Below are 19,722 nucleotides of genomic sequence, written 5' to 3' on the forward strand. Positions count from 1 at the left end.
TCCACTTCAGTATTCCAGAAGAGGGGAAAGCTAACTTGTTGCCTGTAAACCTTGAGACTGTACATAAGACTGATTCAGAGATGTAAATAATAGCAAAATTTGCCCATGCATGGGCACGATGAGTGCTAAATTTGACCAAATCAAAGATTCTCATAAGCCTTTTTTAAAAAAATGTAATTTTGGTCAACGGAGAAATTATAGTTATGTACATGCTTTATTTCCCTCCTAAAATTAATTTAAATGTAATATTTTTATTAGAGGCAACGCCAAGCTAGCCAGTGCTATCTCCAGAACTCCTCATCGTGCTGTTTGGGATGAAGTCTTGCAGGAAGCTTTCGTCAGGGTTTCCAAGAAGAATCGCTCCTCTTCCAAGAAATCACTATCCTGTAAAAAAACAGGAGGGGGAGGGGATGAAGACTTCCTTAGTAAGAGGGACACATAGTAAGCCTCTGTTTTAGGTAAGCAAGGAGTTTCTTTTCCAAGATGATTCATGCAAACTCTGTGAAAAAAAAGCAGATCTGAAGATAAGCATGCAAAAGCATGCTGCAGATGTTTACGCGCTTTCCTCCAATCTGCACCTCTTTTACAAGAATTCTTCTTTCCCCACCTGTTTTGGTGTACTGGTGTACGATATTATTGCTAACATGTTTCGTTTTCAGCCAGAGTTTGCAACCGTGGTTAGAAGCGGGTTAGCTGACTTGAACCAACCATGATTACCATTAACACTGGTTCATATGCAGGTTCCTTATCACACTCATACTTCTATTAGGTTTGTACCCTTAGATCCCTAAGGGAAGCTATAGCCTGTGCTAGAAAAGGGATAGGCGGGGAAAGACATTAGCGTAAGAGCATGCGTGATGTCAACAGGCATGACCTAAAGCTGGAAGGGGAGTGGGAAACACAAGATAAAAGATATTGGATTTATATCCCGCCCTATACTCTGAATCTCAGAGTCTCAGAGTGGCCACAACCTCCTTTACCTCCCCACCCCGCAACAGACACTCTGGGGCTGAGAGAGCTCTTACAGCAGTTGCCCTTTCAAGGACAGCTCCTATGAGAGCTATGGCTGACCCAAGGCCATTCCAGCAGCTGCAAGTGGAGGAGTGAGGAATCAAACCCCTAGGTAAGAGTCGGCGCACTTAACCACTACACCAGACTGGCTCTTTCGGAGAATTCAGCATCTCTTGGGAAACTGTTTTGGAATGTCTCCAAGCCAAACACTTTTCAGTCCCCTACGCTGTTTCCTTCTCAGGGGAAATGGAAATTAGTCTTACCCTGTCAGCTGTAAGCTTATGCAGCACCAGTTTGGCATAGAGGTCTAATGGTCCAGTTCTTGAGAAATCCTGGGAGGCTCCAGAGTTGCCTAGATCTACTTTAGGTAGATCAGTAACAGGAACTGGCAAGTTTAGGAAGAAAATAAAGTTACATCATATGTTGTACCTATGCAGACAATTCACTTTAAGATAAAGAGATGCAGAGCCTTTAGAGAAGGGGTGTCGAACTAATTTGTTATGAGGGCCCGGATCTGACATAAGAGACACCTTGTTAGGCCAGGCCATATCTGGTTGGGCCGAGCCATGTCGGGCCGGGCCATGTGCGTACCTATTTAAGATTAGGTAGCGGAGATATAAATGTTATAGGGAACACAGGCAAACACAAATATGTATTTTTAAAAAACTTAAAACATGCTTAAAACGTTAGCATTCATTGGTCTTAAAAGTGCTTTCTTTGTATTTCTCCGATGGGAGCTGGGCAAAGGAAGCTCTGGTTCTTTGCTTCCTTCCCTAGGGGACTTGGGGGGGGGAGCCTCAACCAATAGAAGGAAGAGGGGCTTGGCTCAGTAGCTCTGCTGTGCAATTGAGAGAGCCTTGCAAAGCAAGCTCTTCCTTCCCCCCTTCCTCCCCAAGGGAGGAGCCTCAGCCAATGGAGAAAATAGAGGTTTTGCTCTGTAGCTCCTGTGCAATTGAGCTAGCCTTGTAAAGCAAGCTGTGATGCAGAAGGAAGCAAGATATAGGGAGAAGGAAGCAGATGACAGCTAGTTGCTCGGGGGGCCTGATAGGAGCCCTCTGGGGGCCTGATTCAGCCCCCAAACTATGTTTGACACCCCTGTTTTAGAGATTCCATCATCAGTGTTGTCAGGACAGAACCCCACCTCCCCACCCCAATTCCACATCATATTGTTATTCTATAGCTGAGAAATCTAAGGATCAAAGGGGCCAAACACAATTGTGGAACAGGAGAGTCAGTTCTAGTACGCTGCTTCTATTTCAGTCTTGGCATTGGCTACTTCAATGCCAGCAAAGGACACTGGTTTGGACAACTGGACTCAAGGGGAAAGGAAAGGAAAGGTCCCCTGTGGAAGTACAAGTCATTTCTGACTCTGGGGTGATGCTGCTTTCACAACGTTTTCACGGCAGACCTCTTTACGGGGTGGCTTGCCATTGCCTTCCCCAATCATTACACTTTCCCCCCAGCAAGCTGGCTACTCATTTTACCGACCTCGGAAGGATGGAAGGCTGAGTCAACCTGGAGCCGGCTACCTGAACCAGCTTCCGCAGGAATCGAACTCCGGTCATGAGCAGAGGGCTCCGACTGCAGTACTGCAGCTTTACCACTCTGCACCACGGGGCTCAAGGGACCGGGCTTCAAATTCCACATTCAGCCATGAAATTCACAGAATGAAATCCCTACAAGCAAGGGGGAACTCCTTTTGTCTTATTTTCTTTAACCTTAAGAAGTGATGTTCTTCAACAATCTGAAAATGCCTTTTGTGCCCAAACTTCGTTTCAGACAAATGCATCTTCAGGTTATGGGATCTGTCCTGGTAGCTGGTGAGTGGCAAGTCATTGTCTCTAGACTCCATCAGAGAACTAAAGCCACTGACACATCAAGGCCCTCACAAGGACATGGAGTAAGTACCTTGCAACCTTTGATTCTTTCAAGCAAACACCGCCCTCCCCCCCCCCCCCGGCAAGGGATAATTAATGGCTGTGTGCTACTTACTCTGAATGCTGGATATTGCGTTGGCCTGAGTTCCTGATAATGGCATCCAGGGTGTGGCTTGGAAAAGCAGTGGATTGCTTGGAAGACTGTCCCGTAGCTGTTCAAGCTGCCTCCTCTGATGTGACAAACTGAGGCGCTCCTGATACAATTGAAAGGGAGGAAGAAAGAGAAAAGTCTTTATGTAGCACCTTCCTCTGTTTCATGTGGAGCTTACTTGTTTGTATACAGCTCCAGCTTTTAAACAGGTGGTAGCTGTGATCGTGAGCGTGTTCTGTCATCTACATTAAGAGCTGGAGCCACACAGGGGCAGCTGTATACTGGGCAGCAGCGGACAATAACAGTATCCATACGTGTCTCTTCGTCCCTGCCGACTTCACTGCCACTCCCTCCCTCTTTGCCTCCATCACACTGCTGCAGAAGTGCTGACGCCAGCCCTCTCCTTCACCCTTCCTTCCACTAAAGATACAAAATAAATTTACTGAAATTCTTGTGTTTAAATTCTTACAAAATTACGCTCAAATACAAAATATCACCATCCACCCAGTTCACATTACCTTTTCACATTATTTTTTTCTAAAGTCTTTCTACTGAGTCCTTCGTGCGTGCGTGCGTGTGTGTGTGTGTGTGTACACACATCCAGGCTCAAGTCCACGCTCCAGCTTTCCAAACATGAGTCCCAACAGATTACCAGAACTTATTGCTCCATTTCAAATAAACCTTTTTCCCCAGGGAATATTTTATCCTGTTGTGAATCCAAAAGGAAGTTGGCCGATGCTCTGTTCCTTCAACTTTTGATGCCTTTTCTCAGTCGGTATGGAGTATCCAATTCAGTATGTTTTCTCAGAGCAATAAGGACTGCTAATCTGTTGGGATCCATTTTCAGACATTTTTTGGAAGCTGGAGTGTGGGCTTGAGCCTGGATGTTTTCACACACACACACGGAATACTGTAATGAGAACCTTGATGGATGGTGATGTTTTGTATTTATATTTGAGTGTAATTTTGTTTATACGGTGAGATATTTTGGTTTCCAGACATCCAGATTCTATGGCCGATGGGGACAACCGATTAAAAGCTTCGGGAAAATTACCTGGTGCAGATATTCTTCCTGCTGCCTTAGTCGTTCCATCTGCTGCTGGAGAGCCTGCAGCCTTGCCTGATGCTCCAACTCCACCTTCCTCGCCTCCAGGAGGGCCCGCTCTCCCTCCTCATACCTCTGTGAGGACAGCTGTAGAGCACAAGGACAGAAGGTGATCTGCAGTAGAGCACAGCAGCACTTTGCCTTGGAACCAGTTTTCCTTCTCAAGATCAGGCCCGGGACTAGGGTTGCCTGTGCCCCTAGGCCGAATCCCTGACCTCCGCCCCCACTATGTTTTTTTTCGTGCGTGCATAATGACATCACTGCCCCGCCCTCCCCATGGCCGCCCACCTGCTGCTGCCATTTACTTCCCCTCGCCTGCCGCCATCCCCGCCCACCCCCTGCACCAGCTGCCAGCTTGGCAAAGTCTGGGAGGGTGCGTGGCAGTGACATTGTTATTAAGGCACTGCCACGCACCCCCCCCCCCAGACTTTGCCGAACCAGCAGCCAGCGCGGAGGGTGGGTAGGGATGGCAGTGGCGGGCAGGGGAAGCAAACAGCAGCAGCCAGTGGGCGACCGGTGGGCAGCTGCAAGGAGAGGAGGGTGGTGGCCGGCCGCAGGGAGACAAACGGCGGTGGGCGGGGAGGTGAACGGCGGTGGATGGGGAGGCAAATGGTGGCGGGCAGCTGCAGGGAGGGAACGATGGTGGCGGGTGGGTGCAGGGAGGGGACAGGCAGCTGTGAGGAGGTGAATGGCAACGGGCTGCGGGCCACTGCGGGGAGGCGGGCGGCTGTGTGGAGGTGGCCGCCTACTTGGCCTACTCCCACGCACCAGCCCTACTCAAGATCAACCATGGAACATGTGGTATAGTACAAGTAATACATGTTTTGAGCTTGCTGCTGAGTAAATCACAACTAGCTTTTATTCGTCTAGGGTTGGAGGAATTATAAACTGGAAGGTGCAGCTTTGAGGAAAACAGGAGTCCTGAAATCCACTAAAAGTGAATCATGTGCAGAACAAATGAGGGATGTCACGAGAGGTGGAACACAGAAAATGGCTGAAAAGTCCTCTAAGATCTTTCCCCCAGTTACCAGTCTCCATTGTTAATTCAGCAAATTATTATACGTGCCTCATATTTTTCATATCATTCTGGCTCCGCTTTACTATGCTTCTTGCTTCTCCCTCTTGAGTGATACATATTGCTCATTATTCATGTGTGTTTAGGTGTCTGGGCTATCTGCATCTTAATGTGGGCTTTCTATTACCTGGTGTTATTGTTGTATGCCTGATACAGTTGTAACTGCTTGAGTATTAATTACTCCCATCAATTAAAACTCTGATTTTACCATGTAAGGAGCCTCGTCATTTTGTCAAAGATCTCTTCAATTGTTGGTCTTTCCCCAAACTAGGCACATTCTTATAAGGTGGGTACAGAAATGAAGCCAGCAGCAATTTGGTGTGAGAAGCAACTATGAGCCCATCCACAGGGGCAGGTCTAAGACACTTGTGTTTTCACTGCATACACAATCAATTACCCTCCCCTTTTTTCTGAGACCCCACAAAATGTTTTCAAGCTGTTGTTTCTCGCTCATATATTCCTTACTGCCTGCTGATTCATCCTTTGAACACCCTCGTCTCTGGCCCTGATATTACTGTTTACCCCCTTATTTTCTGAGCTCCATACTCCTTTCATTTACTACCTTTTAAAACCCACCAACTACATGTATTTCAGTCCACTGTACCCTATTCCCTCGTCTGAAGAAGTATGCATGCATACGAAAGCTTACATTCTGAATGAAACTTTGTTGGTCTGAAAGGTGAAACTTGACTCCTACTTCGTTCCACCTTTTACAAGAACACCTTTTCTTCATTCAGTCCTTGTTTGCTCTCTCCCTTAATTTCTGGCTAGCAACTGCTGGCTAATCTCTTCTGTCCCCCCTACCACACCTAAGTATCTTTTCTGTTACCCTAGCCCTATACTAATGTGCAAAACCTATTTGCAAAAGCCTCCCCTCCTTCCTGCCTCGTCCCCCAGAGTATCCAGCAAAATTAATTTCAAACATTAAATCGGTTAATCAAAACATACCATTAAGAGCCATTCTCACCTTTCGGTTTTAAACTGAGAATCTATTCAGAACACCCAGAAAGTCCATCTATAATCATTAACTCAATCATATTCCACGAGTGGATCTCCACCCCTCCAAATGCTATATAACCTGAGAGCAAACCACACGTCCCTGTTCAATCTGTGGGCAGATAGACAGGTTGCTCTAAGTAATGGACCTCTTAGACGTGGCATGATGGCTGTGCACATCCCCATTTTTTAATTTCTACACAGACTTCTGCACATCTGGACAGGTAATATCACCTCTGTAACAACCCCTGAAAGTCTCTATTCCTCATCCCTGTTTTGCCCAGCCTCCTGACTGTGTGTGTATTTTGACTGCTTATGTGTGATTATATTCCTACGTATTTTTCTAAACACACACAGAAACTATTTTAAATCTGAAGACTTCTTTCCGATACTGGACCTCTGTATAATTGGCGGAAAGTAAAAAAAAAAAAAGGTAAAGGTAGTCCCCTGCGCAAGCACCAGTCGTTTTTGACTCTGGGGTGACGTCACTTTCGCAACGTTTTCACGGCAGACTTTTTACGGGGTGGTCTGCCCTTGCCTTCCCCTGGGATTGAACTCAGGTCGTGAGCAGAGGGCTCCGACTGCAGTACTGCAACTTTACCACTCTGCGCCATGGGAAAGTACTCCACACCAAAATAGCTCTTCCTAAGTCAACCTCTTGGCTAATTCCCCCATCAAAAAAGAGGCGACCCCAGCCATTCTGGTAACATTAACACTAACAGAAATACTGCAAGCAGGGCGAAGTGTGCCTTTCTTACCTTACTCATACTGTCAATTTCATCTGTCCTCTGTTTGATAGTCAAAGCTGCTGCATTTATTTTTTCCTTTTCCAATTTCAACCGCTGCTGCTCTTGCTTGAGACTCTCCCACTCTCTAGCCAGCTGCTCCTCCTTGGATCTCAGCTCACTGGCTTTAATTTTCAGGTCTGCTTGCTCCTAGGAAAAAGAAACAGCCGTCACACAGATTTGCTATCACGATTTGTTTTGAAAAGCACAGGAGGGGGAGTGTGGCAGAAGGGAGTTCTGGAACCTCTGCATGTAAACAAAAATCTCAAAAAAAAATGTTTAAAAATCCAAGAGGGGCATTTCCCTCTTGAGAGTTCCAGAAAAAAAAAGTTCTGGCCAGGTATATTGAACTTTGTAGCCAAGTTTTTGTCAGTGCTCTGACAATGGCTGTCTTGGAAAAGATTCTCTAGGTTTTCGACATGAGGCCTGCAGGGCTCAAATCTGGCCCCCAAGCAACTTCCTTCTTCTGCTTCTTTTTCCGCTATAGCTTGCTTTCCCACCCCCCCTCTCTCAGTAGTTCTTTGCTTCCTGCTTCTTGCCTCCCTTTCCCCACCCCGGAACACAGAGAGCTCCATGGCTGCTTCCTGCGGGATACACAAAGGCCAAAGACAAGCCTTTCTCTCTCTGTCTCTTGTGTGTGCACATATAAAGAGAGCTCCTGCTTCTTTATCCAGGTCTGCAGCTCCTCTTTTGGGGAGGAAGGGAGGGGGGAGGAGAGAGAGACAAATAAAGTTGGAGTCCAATGGCAGCTTCAAGACCAACAACGTCTTATTTCATAAACTTCTGTGTGCAATCACACTTTAAGGGATTCTTCTGACCAGCACTTTATACACTGAGGAAATTATTTTGGCTTATCCTGAAAAGTTGTGTTTTTTAAAAAGAAGACTGGATTTCTCTGTTCCTATCTGGATTTATTCTCTTTCATAAAGACCCTGATTAGGAATTAGAACACTTGGATTGGTCCTTAAATCTTGAAGGGTGGAGTGATTTCAGATGCCAAAATGATACTAGCACACGGTGATAACGAGACAGGAAAACCAGCTCTCAATTCAGTCCAGGAGGATGCGTTGTCTTGAGCTTCATTTTCAATTGCAAATCAGCAGTCTCTCTCTCTCTTTCTAATCTCTCTTTGAAATTCCTTTGTAAGAGCACTGCTACTCTTAGGGCAGCAACCGAATGCTGTAGTTTCTAATGTCAGACATGTCCATTTATTCTTTGCATCCTTCTGGACTGAATCCTCCTGGATGGAATTGAGATCTAGGTTTCCTGTCTCATTACCAATGCTGTCATCTCCACATCTACTACCCCTCTACATATCACACCTATCCAGTCAAGTTCGCTATTGTCATTTGCCTGCTATTGCCACTCGGCATCTGAAGTCACCTTATAAAATTTGTATCTCCAGTACCTCGTGTTACATTTTATGGCACTCATGGCCCAGCTCAACAAAGTGGCATTTATGTCAGATCCAGCCCTCATAACAAATGAGTAACACCTGTGATCTAGAAGACCTTGTTGCCTTATCCAAACATCTCCTTCCAAATGGTTGACCCTGATCCAAAAGAAAATCACATCCATAGGAATTTCCTTGGATGCATTTTATCTATCCTCTGCTTCTGCGGTATTTCAATCCATCAAACGTAGACTACTAGATATCCAGTTGCAACGTCTAACTGAGGCAGCTCGGAAAACTTGCTCCCCAAGCTATCTGGGTTTATCCCAGATTCCTGGGCTTTTAGCTCCCTATTTCCTCTTTTTAACTGATCCTCACCAAAGAAGAGCATTCATGCTGGTTAGATTTAATGCATTACCATTGGCCATCCTTTTCAGAAGATACCACAGAATCCCCCGCAATCTTAGACAATGCCCTTGTAGTCAAGGAGTCATCGAAACGGTCCCTCGTGTTCTTTTGGACTGCCCTTTCTATAGCAGTCCACGTGCAAGATATCTAGATGCACTGCTTTCTGACCATCAAGGCCTTTCTGACAATGCCAAGGTTCATTTTTTACTCCACGGGAAACACAACTTTGTCACTACTCACGACGCTTGCTTTTTACAGGTTGCGATCCAAAGCAGAGAGGCTTTTACTCATGCATAGCCTACTGCTATTTTATGTCATTTAACTTTTGCTGGTTTTTAAAGGTTTTATTATATTCTATAGTGTCACTGTTGGTTTTAAAGTATACTGTATTCTTGTATTAATGCCAATAAAGGTCTATGGTATGGCATGGTATTTTTTAAATTCATTTTTCAGGGCTCAGAACTGGCCTTGGAAGCAAGTTCCAGTGTTATGCTCTGCTACGTTCAAATTAAGCCCCATTTACCTTTGCAAGGTTCATAATGGCCCCTTCCCTCTGGGAATCTATTTGAAGAGCTCGGTCAACCTCCCGCTCAGTGCGCTCCTTGCTGAGTCTCTGTTGAGTGTGGAGCTCTGACCATTCCGCAGCAAGTTTGCGACGCTCCTCCGCACATTTCTGCATCACTGACTTCTGCTCCTCTAGCAAAACATTCTATAAACAAAATAAATGGGAAGAAGGAGAGAGGGAGGTGTGGTGCTTAATAGTACTGAAGTGTGAGCAAAAGACAGAGATCCCAAGGCAAATCATTTACTAAAGATGCTGTTTCAACCACATCCTGAAAATCTCAGTGTACCTTTTAAGTCAGCTGCACTGGGGAAAAACAAGAACATAACTGATATTTCTCTTAGGAATCTGTACCTCTTATTAAACCCTCTTAACTGACAGACAAGGATCTCTGTTTATCACCTGGGTGTTAAGGTAAAAAGACTTATAGAATCTTGTCTACTGCCTCCCAGATGTGGCAACTAGTCTGCCACATCTGGAAGGGGTCATACAGGCCACCTAGTCCAAACTCCTGCTCAATGCAGGATCAGCCTAGAGTGTTTGTCCAGCTGCTCCTTAAAGACTGCTAGTGAGGGGGAGTTCACCACCTCCTGAGGTAGTTGATTCCACTGTTGAACAAACTCTTTAAATTTTTTTATTTTATTTTATTCAAAATGACATAAAATACATTATACAAAAAACATAACATAAAATACAATGCGAAACTGATATTGTAGTCAATAGATTTACATATAGCAAGTAATTTAAAATCCGTGTAAGAGAGCTACATCCATGGTTAGAGACAACAAGCATTTTAATATAATTTAAAAGTAGTTAACAACAGAAAAAGCAAACTGCTTAATTAGAATCTTTCTACAGTAGAGGGTCCACTAGAGAAGGCAGAGGTGGGAAAAGGTTGGGGTGCAAAAAATAATAATAATAATCAGAAGCCAGGTTGAGACAAAAGTAGTGATGCGAGAATCAACATCTGGATTTGAATATTTCTCAGAAATTTTGTCTAAGATACAATACTCCTTTTTTTTCTAGCCATTCTGAGATACTTGGTGGTGTTACATGTTCCATTTGCATGCAATTACTGCTTTTGCTGCTGCACAGAGCTTAGTTATTAACAGTTTGTGATGGCATGGAATGTTGCAGCCATTTTATGAATCTAGTAACAGGATGTCAGCAAGAAAGGGGATACTTATGTTACATGAATTATCTTGCAAAGATAATTGATTGTTAGCTGCCCTGAGTCCACTTGTGAAAAGGACAGGATAAAAGTTGAAAGTAATAAATAAATAAAATTGCAGACTTGCCACCAGAACCCCCGCAAGGGACAACAGTCCCACCAACAATGACTATAATTTCCAACACCTCCACAGCCTTTCCAGCATAATGAGTATCGGGGAGAAATCTTATTACTTGGGAGAGATCTTGACAGTCTCTCGGCTTGGCTTCGCGAACGAAGATTTAAGAAGGGTGCAATAGTCCACGTTTGCTGCAGGCTCGCTGGTGGCTGACAAGACCAATGTGGGACAGGCAGGTCCGGCCACAGCGGCTGCAGGGAAAAGTCTGATTTGGGGTTGGTGCTGTAGCAGTGCGATTCTTCCTCAATCTCCTTTTGTCCTCAAGACCAGCTATGCGTGTGTTCTCAAAGGAAGAGACAGCCTGGTGGATGGTGTGCCTCCATGCTTTGCGATCTGAGGCTAGGTCAGACCACTGGTGATGGTTGATGTGACAGGTGCTAAGGGATTTCTTCAAGGAGTCCTTGTACCTCTTCTTTGGTGCCCCTCTATTTCGATGGCCGGTGGAGAGTTCGCCATACAGGGCAATCTTGGGAAGGCGGTGGTTTTCCATCCTAGAAATATGCCCTGCCCAGCGCAGCTGCGTCTTCAACAGCAGTGCCTCGATGCTGGTAACCTCTGCCCGCTTGAGGACTTCAGTGTTGGTCACAAAGTCACTCCAGTGGATGTTGAGGATGGTGCGAAGGCAGCGCTGATGAAAGCGCTCAAGGAGTCGCAGGTGATGACGGTATAAAACCCACGATTCGGAGCCATAGATGAGGGTTGTCATCACAACCGCTTTGTAAACATTGATCTTTGTGCCTTTTTTCAGATGCTTGTTGCTCCACACTCTTTTGTGCAGTCGGCCAAATGCACGGTTTGCCTTTGCCAGCCTGTTGTCAATCTCCTTGTCGATCTTGGCATCTGAGGAGATGATGCACCCTAGGTAGCTGAACTGCTGGACTGTCTTCAGAACTGATTCACCCACAGTGATGCAGGGAGGGTGATAATCTTCCTGGGGTGCAGGCTGGTGGAGAACTTCTGTCTTCTTCAGACTAACTTCTAGGCCGAATAGCTTGGCAGCCTCTGCAAAGCAGGACGTCATATGCTGCAGAGCTGATACCGAGTGGGAGACGAGTGCAGCATCATCAGCAAACAGTAGCTCTCGGATGAGTTTTTCCATTGTCTTGGAGTGGGCCTTTAGTCGCCTCAGGTTGAACAGGCTGCCATCGATCTTGACAGTAGTATGTGTGAAAAGGATCTAGGGGTCTAAGTGGCAGGGGGGCTTGGATCTTCTCCAGTAGGAGGCAGGGGCACTGGTGCAGGTGGCAGGGGCACAGTTTCTTCTGCAGGGTCCTCAGCACCCATGACATATAAGTGTAAACTGAATCGCAGATAGTTCACTGCCCTTTAATAGCACCCACATGATATACTACCAGAGGATTCTTGCTCTCTCTGTCCCACCTAGCAGAATTCTGGCTACAGCACCATTTCTTGTCTACTGTCTTCCAGATGTGGCAACTAGTCTGCCAGTGGTGGTCGCTATGGGAATAGTGGAAGCCTTTCTTGTCTACTTTTCTACAAGATAATGCATGGGATGGAGAAAGTAGAGAAAGAGGTACTTTTCTCCCTTTCTCACAATACAAGAACTCGTGGGCATTTGATGAAATTGCTGAGCAGTCGGGTTAGAACAGATAAAAGGAGGTACTTCTTCACCCAAAGGGTGATTAACATGTGGAATTCACTGTCACCGGAGGTGGTGATGGCCACAAGCATGGCCACCTTCAAGAGGGGTTTAGATAAAAATATGGAGCAGAGGTCCATCAGTGGCTATTAGCCACAGAGTGTATATATATATAAAAATTTTTTGCCACTGTGTGACACAGAGTGTTGGACTGGAGGGGCCATTGGCCTGATCCAACATGGCTTCTCTTATCTTCTTATGTGACACAGTGTTGGACTGGATGGGCCATTGGCCTGATCCAACAGGGCTTCTCTTATGTTCTTATGTGACACAGAGTGTTGGATTGGAGGGGCCACTGGCCTGATCCAACATGGCTTCTCTTATGTTCTTCTGTGACACAGAGTGTTGGACTGGAAGGGCCATTGGCCTGATCCAACATGGCTTCTCTTATGTTCTTATGTGTGAGCAATGGGAGAGGCTATCTGTTAGGACAAACTATGGGACTCCAGACCGAATCAAGTTGTCAAGAAGCGTGGGCTCTCAGCTAGCAGCATGAGTTGGTGGCTGCAGGAAGGAAAGTATGCCACAGCAAGAGCAGCAGAGGATGTGCAAGAAGCGCAAGAGCCCAAGCTAGTGGAAGATCTGCTTTTTTGCACAGACTATTGCATACTTACAACTGAGTCAGTGAAGTGGATTCTCATTTTTATATTGGCAACATTGCAATGCTCAAACAACATGGACATTTATTTCTAACCTTTGCTCTCTCCAGCTCCTCCCTCTCCATTGCCAGCTGCTGAGTCATGACTCTTCTCTGTTCTTCTAGAGAGTGCTGTAAAGCTGCCACTTTAGACTGCTCTGCTGTCACTCTCCAGCGTTCCTAGGGTGGAAGAGAAGGACGTGAGGGAAGGCTTTCCTGCTGCTAAGAATTTTAATTGGATTACGCAAGAAGGAAGAAGAAAGATGAACTGGTACAATTCAAATGAAAGCCACTTCAATTGTAAGTGGGTCAGCAACATACTATACAGGTAGAACTCGTTAGGATAGACGTTTATGCAAACCAAGGAAACAAAGAACAATGAAACACCCCCTCCCACCAATTTCATTTTTCCAGTTTTATTAATTCAGAACTCTGAGGAGTTTACTGGAATTGGAATTAAAACAATCTCTGGCCAAAGTAGGGGGGACGTATATCCCAACCTTTTTCATAAGCGAACTTAAAAGTGCCAGATATTTAGAAATGATACAGCCAATTAAGTTCAGGCGGATGCTCTCTTTGGCACGCTTGAACATTTTGGATACGGCAGTACTGAGGGGCCGTTTCCAAAAGATCCCGCTAGAAGACAGGACCTGCCCGTGCGGCCTTGAGGAGATCGATACGGCTTCCCATCTCATTTTGAACTGTCTCTTCCATACAGAGGCAAGGTACAGATTTCTGCGGAATCATCTAATGCAAGCTGAATCTTTAAATCAGTCTCAAGCTATTTACTTCCTCCTAGGGGACGGGAGTGATCAACTTTCCCTGGATCTCGCTAAGTTTCTATATGTTACTGACCTTGACAGGAAGAAACTTAATGTCGCTTGTATTTGAATGAAGCTGCGATCTGAGTGTACAATGCTGTCTTTAGTTATATGTTGCTTATATCAGAAAATTTTAACTTTAACATTATTTTGATGGCTGTACACAGTTATTAGATAGTTATGTCGCGTTTTAGCTCGGTGTTGTGCTGTACTGTTGTTGTTGTGTTGTTGTTGTTGATTGGCCTAGAGCCGCAATAAACTGACTGACTGACTGACTCTGAGGAGTTCTGGACTAGGATATGCTGGACCTCGCTCTGTCACAAAAGTTTGCTGTGTGACTGTGGCCTGATCACTTTCTGTCAGCCTGAACTATTTTCACAGGATTGGTATTGGGCAGAATGGAGGAGGGGAGAATGACGCTGTAAGGTGTTTTAGATCTCCACTGAGGAGAAGAGAGAGAATAAGTAAACAAATATCTATTTTTCTCAATAACTCAAATAAAATCCTCTTTGCTCTTTCAGTTTTATGGAGCTGGGTTGCACACCAGCTGTCTGCTAACACAGGCCTTTTGTCCTATATTAGTTAACCAGGAGCATTTCCACACCCACCAACACACAGATTAGAATCATCACTCCAGCTTTTGAATGCCGTTTTGAAAAATGGAAAATGTCTGCCCTTTGACCCCTCTACAGTTGAATGCAAGTTCATTAGGGTATAGGTTATTTCTCTTAAGTGATCCCGCAAATGACCTTGCTAAACCTTCAGGTTGCCAATCTTACGTGCTTTTTCTGCAGCTCTTGCTGCGTGTATTCCTGCACGTATTATATGTATTCCTCAGGACTGAACAGCATACTGAGAGTCAGTTTGGTGTAGTGGTTAAGTGTGTGGACTCTTATCTGGGAGAACCGGGTTTGATTCCCTACTCCTCCACTTGCACCTGCTGGGATGGCCTTGGGTCAGCCACAGCTCTCGCAGGGGTTGTCCTTGAAAGGGCAGCTGCTGTAAGAGCTCTCTCAGCCCCACCCACCTCACAGGGTGTCTGTTGTGTGTGTGCGTGGGGGGGGGAGGTAAAGGAGATTGTGACCACTCTGAGAATCTGAGATTCAGAGTATAGGGCAGGATATAAATCCAATATCATCATCTTCTTCTTACTTCTTCCCCTGAGAGCACTGAGATCCAGTTCCCAAAACCTATTACGAATCCCTGGACCAAGGGAGGCCAGACTGAAAATAACAAGGGAGCAGGCCTTCTCCACAATGGCTCCCCAATGGTGGAATCAACTACCAGAGGAGGTGCGAGCCCTGCGAGACCTAAATCAGTTTTGCAGGGCTTGCAAAACCACCCTCTGTCAACTCGCATTTAAGATGGAACCCGGAAATGACACCTAGCCATCTTATACATATATTGAACTGTGGCACTTTATTTTGTAGCTGTTAATAATCTTAATTGTTTATTTAATCTAATTGAAATGTATTTAACTATTTTAATTGTCTTTTATTGCAATGACTGGATTTTAGTGTAATCACGGTGTAAACCATGTCATGTAAGCCGCTCTGAGCCCGCTTTGGTGGGGGAGGGCGGGATATAAGAATAAAATTATTATTATTATTATTATTACTCTCACTCCAGTGTTTAGATGTACCTCTCTGTGCAGATGCTCCTCTGAATATGTAAACACTCTGGGGCAAGGGAAGCTCCCGTTCACTTCGTTCAGGGGCCTCATCTCACTACACCCGTAAAGCAATATTTGGCTATTAAACTTTCATTGCTGGACGACACTATTAAACAAAAACACACAACGTATTTCAACAACCGAAGCAGTCCTATTTCCAACATTTGCCTTAAATGCTAATAATAATAATAATAGGGGGAGGCGAACAGATCTCAACATAAGCCTTGGTTTTCAGCTCTCACATTCGCATTTGAACAGACACCTGGCCTGAGCACATCTGCTCTAACATCGGCTCACCTGCTCGAGGAGGCGGGTCTGCTCGTTTAGCCTGGCCTCCATTTTAGAGATGACCTCTTGTAGCCGGCCTCGTTCTTCTTCCATGTCTTTCTGTTGATGGGCCAGATGATTTTGCAGCACTTGCCATGGGTGGGGGGGAGAGCAGTGATCAGTCGTTGGAATTCTCCGCTGATATACTGGCAAACTCTGAATCATGGCCCTAACTAGGTAATCGCCAATTATTTCAGGAATTTTGGTCAGTATACCCAGGGCTGCTAAACTGAGAGATTACATACAGCTGCACACTAAGTTCATCCCTGTAAGACACAACCAAAAGTGCAGAAATCTGGGAAACTCTGGGCACTGTTCCTGCGCTGGAAATTTCCCGCCATATGGTTCAGCAGAGAATTTGGTGAATAGCATACGAGGTCTCTGAAACGGAAGACCCTGGATATGCCCTCAGTTTTAGCTATAAAACAGGTATGGTTACTTTTTGTGGTGCAACAGCATCTTGGCATCTCTCAGAGACCTTAATGGAAAATCCATCCTACGTTTTCCTTGCAACTTTCTCTGTGCTGCAATGTGTTTCAATGGAGAGGAGCACTTTTCAGCATTCCTATGGTCAGCTGAAGCTCATGCTTCTTGGAGTTGTGGCCTTGCAAATAAAGGGCTGATGCTTTGAGCCAGCTTCTCTCTGCTGAATGGACCTGAGAACTGGTGACTTGTGAGTATTCTAACCTGGGAGCCCACAGCCAAAGGGGGATATTACACTGGAGAGCCACTGCCAATCTGACTAGACCTGGGGGTGGGGGAGAAGCTTGCAATGCCCAGCTGTTTCATGTTTTCCTAGACTCATTTATTTTTCCTTGTGCTTTTCCTTGATATTTTATTTTTAAAATTGCATTGCCAAATTCCACTATTCCCCCAACTTGCCATTTTTTAAAAAAAAAAAAATATCGCAAGAGTTTTAAGCATGCTTGCATTTTAAGTTCAAAAATTAATATACTTAATTATATTTCTCTGTGTCCTTTATAAAGTTTATATCTCCATTACCTGGAATTACATTTTAGGACACACAGGCTCAGCCCCACAAAGTCCTATTTATGTCAGATTCAGCCCTTGTAACAAATGAGTTTGATACCCCTGGTTCATAAAATTCTCTTTTTGCTTGCATCATTATTAGTTTTGCCTTTGCCAGAGCCTGTGTTCCCTTCTGTTCATTTCCCTAACGTTTTCTTTCTTATTTGCCTCTATGCCCTCTTTGATATACAGCACAACAGCTCCTCCAGTTTATATTCAGTAATGATCATATCCCATTTATTTCCCCTTTTCCACCATGTTTCTGAAACATCCACTATATCTAAATTGTCATTTAACACCATGTTATCCAGTTCCTCCATCTTGACTCAAACGCTTCTAGCATCAGCATACAGATGCCTATACACATTTCCCTCTCCAGTCACCGCTATCTTCCTTGGCTCTGTTGTCTCAGCACACGGCCGTCCTATTTTCGCTCCCAAGTTCTATTGCGCTTCTACCAATGTCACCCTGAGTGTTTACACTGTCGTCCCTTGGATTAAGTTATCTGGAACCAGAGGCTTCTCGGCTCTTATTGGCTGTCCCCCTGGCATTAGTTTAAAAGTTACACTTTTTGATATTGATATTACACACCTGTAGTGTGGTTTCCCTTTTGATTCAAGCAAAACCTGTACAGACTTGGCTTGTCCCAGGAAATTCTCAAATGCCTAGCAAATGCCTCCAGGCAGCAGTTTCTCATTCATTTGTTGAGAACCTTAATCTGCGCCTGTTTAGCTAGTCCTGTGCATGGTAGCGATAACACTTCTGAAAATGCTACCTTTGGTGTCCTGGCCTTTAACTTTCTGCCAGTAACTTACATTTTTCCTCCAGGACCACACAATCACATTTCCCAGTTTCATTGGTGCCAATGTGTACCATGACTCCTCCCCAGCACTATCAACCTATCTAGAGAGTGCATGATATCCACAACCTTTGTGCCAGGCAGGCAAGTCCCAGTGCAGTCAAAGTGCCTGTTCCTCACCAAAGAAGAGCATTTATGCTGGCTAGATTTAATGCATTACCATCGGCCATCCTTTTCGGAAGATACTGCAGAATCCCCCACAATCTTAGACGATGCCCTTGTAGCCAAGGAGTTATCGAAACAGTCTCTCATGCTCTTCTGGACTGCTCTTTCTATAGCAGTCCACGAGCAAGATTCCTAGATGCACTGCTCTCCGACCATCAAGGCCTTTCTGACAATGCCAAGGTCCGCTTTCTACTCCACGGGAAACACAACTTTGTCACTACTCACGTTGCTTGCTTTTTACAGGTTGCTATCCAAATCAGAGAGGCTTTCACTCTTGCATAGCCCACAGCTATTCTATCTTATTTCACTTTTGTCGGTTGTTAAAGGTTTTATCATATTTCATAGTGTTATTGTTGGTTTTAAAGTATACTGTATTCTTATATTAATGCCAATAAAGGTCATTTATGTCTATGTCAAAATGCCTGTCACAGATCTTACTCTATATTCCTAATAATCAAATCACCCGCTAAAACCCACCTACTCCCAAACCCAAGGGGTATCCTCAGTACTGGAGGACACTGGTCCATCCTCCGAGGAAAACATCCTATCTAATGGATCATGTCCCTTCTCCTCAGCCTGACACCCTCCAGCCTCAAGATGCTCAAACGCAAACATTTGTAAACAACAAAGCACAATGTGCCGGCCTAATGACACCTTGGAGGAACCTTTTTTGCAACCCCCCCCCCCCACCACATGAGGCCAGTCAAATGTGCCTACGGAAGGTGGTGGCCGCTAGTATAGGCTTTCTACCTCAGGCTATGGAAAGACAAAGCTGAGCCCTATCTAATGACCACTTGACTTATCCTTCAAATCTGGGCCCCCACTAAGTTCCAAGTGCTTTAGTGCGCAAGAAAGATGGGAGGAAGTGGTACGTGAGCTTCAAGAGTCAGAAAGAAATGTACCCTGTTGTTGTTTCTCTCTTTGGCGAACACCAATCTCAAGCCCTTGCGATGTAGCATGGTGGGTGGCCTCCACTTTGCTGGAGAGGTTATTCAGGTTGCTGGAGAATTGCTCCATCTGTTCAATGATGCCATTCAAAGACCTGTGAAAAGCAAGGAGTTCCCTGCATTACTGAATTAAGATATTTGCACTCTTTACAGTTTAAGAGTCAGGGACACTTAGAACTTTATCGATCATAGTTTTTGCATTCAAACATAGCTTGTTTCAAAGGCCCAGTTTTTGTCACGTTGAGCCTCTTTCAACTGTTGTGGAGATTTGTTTGCAAGCAGTTTTGCATCCGTTGAGAGAGAAGTCATCTTCTGAGGAATGTTCCACTTAATGCTTTTTTTTTTGTTCTGGACTGTTAGCAGCAGGTGTCGCTCCCCTTCCCCCCCCCCCCCCAAAATGGATTCTTAGTTAGTCAAAGTCATTTCTCAGGCTTACGGATTAACTCATCAGCTTCAGCTGGGTGAAGAAGGGAGCGTGGGAATTTGCTCTTCTTCCAGAAGATCCCTCAGAGACAGCTCAGTGATCACCCGGAGAGGGTCAGGAGGATTCTGGCCTGCATTTCGATAAATTGTATTCCATGCTATCAGGCTACATCCCACTTCCCTTATCCATGTTACCTGCTTGCTGTTATGGAGTTCTGCTGCTTGCCTTACACTGAATTTGCTAGAGTTTAAGAAGCTAAGATCTATGCCAGGGGTGTTGAGCTCATTTGTAATGAGGGCCAGTTCAGTTCTGACCTAAATGAGATCTTGTTAGGCCGGGCTACGCCATGTCGAGCCATATGTGTACCTATTTAAGATTAGGTAGCAGAGAAATAAAATTTATAAAGGACGCAGACAAACACAATTAAAGATTTTTTAAAAAAAGAAAACTTAAAATAAAGCATGCTTAA

The 19,722-nt window shown here is 45.0% G+C and overlaps 1 protein-coding gene across 1 annotated transcript in view; it reads right to left on the reverse strand.

Annotated features, from left to right (window-relative positions):
• Positions 1 to 231: 231 nt before the first annotated feature.
• Positions 232 to 19,722, reverse strand: part of FBF1 (Fas binding factor 1) — a 64,488-nt gene continuing 44,997 nt past the window's right edge. The window contains exons 20-28 of the mRNA XM_060252106.1: positions 18,785 to 18,924; positions 15,800 to 15,918; positions 13,067 to 13,189; positions 9,325 to 9,510; positions 6,974 to 7,150; positions 4,094 to 4,231; positions 3,004 to 3,142; positions 1,275 to 1,396; positions 232 to 384 (exon numbers count right to left, since the gene is read on the reverse strand). Of these exons, the coding sequence (XP_060108089.1) occupies positions 298 to 384; positions 1,275 to 1,396; positions 3,004 to 3,142; positions 4,094 to 4,231; positions 6,974 to 7,150; positions 9,325 to 9,510; positions 13,067 to 13,189; positions 15,800 to 15,918; positions 18,785 to 18,924 (1,231 nt within the window). The 3' untranslated portion in view covers positions 232 to 297. The remainder of the gene's footprint in view (positions 385 to 1,274; positions 1,397 to 3,003; positions 3,143 to 4,093; positions 4,232 to 6,973; positions 7,151 to 9,324; positions 9,511 to 13,066; positions 13,190 to 15,799; positions 15,919 to 18,784; positions 18,925 to 19,722) is intronic.

This window comes from Heteronotia binoei, chromosome 13, assembly GCF_032191835.1.
Source record: "Heteronotia binoei isolate CCM8104 ecotype False Entrance Well chromosome 13, APGP_CSIRO_Hbin_v1, whole genome shotgun sequence".
Lineage (NCBI taxonomy): Eukaryota > Metazoa > Chordata > Lepidosauria > Squamata > Gekkonidae > Heteronotia > Heteronotia binoei.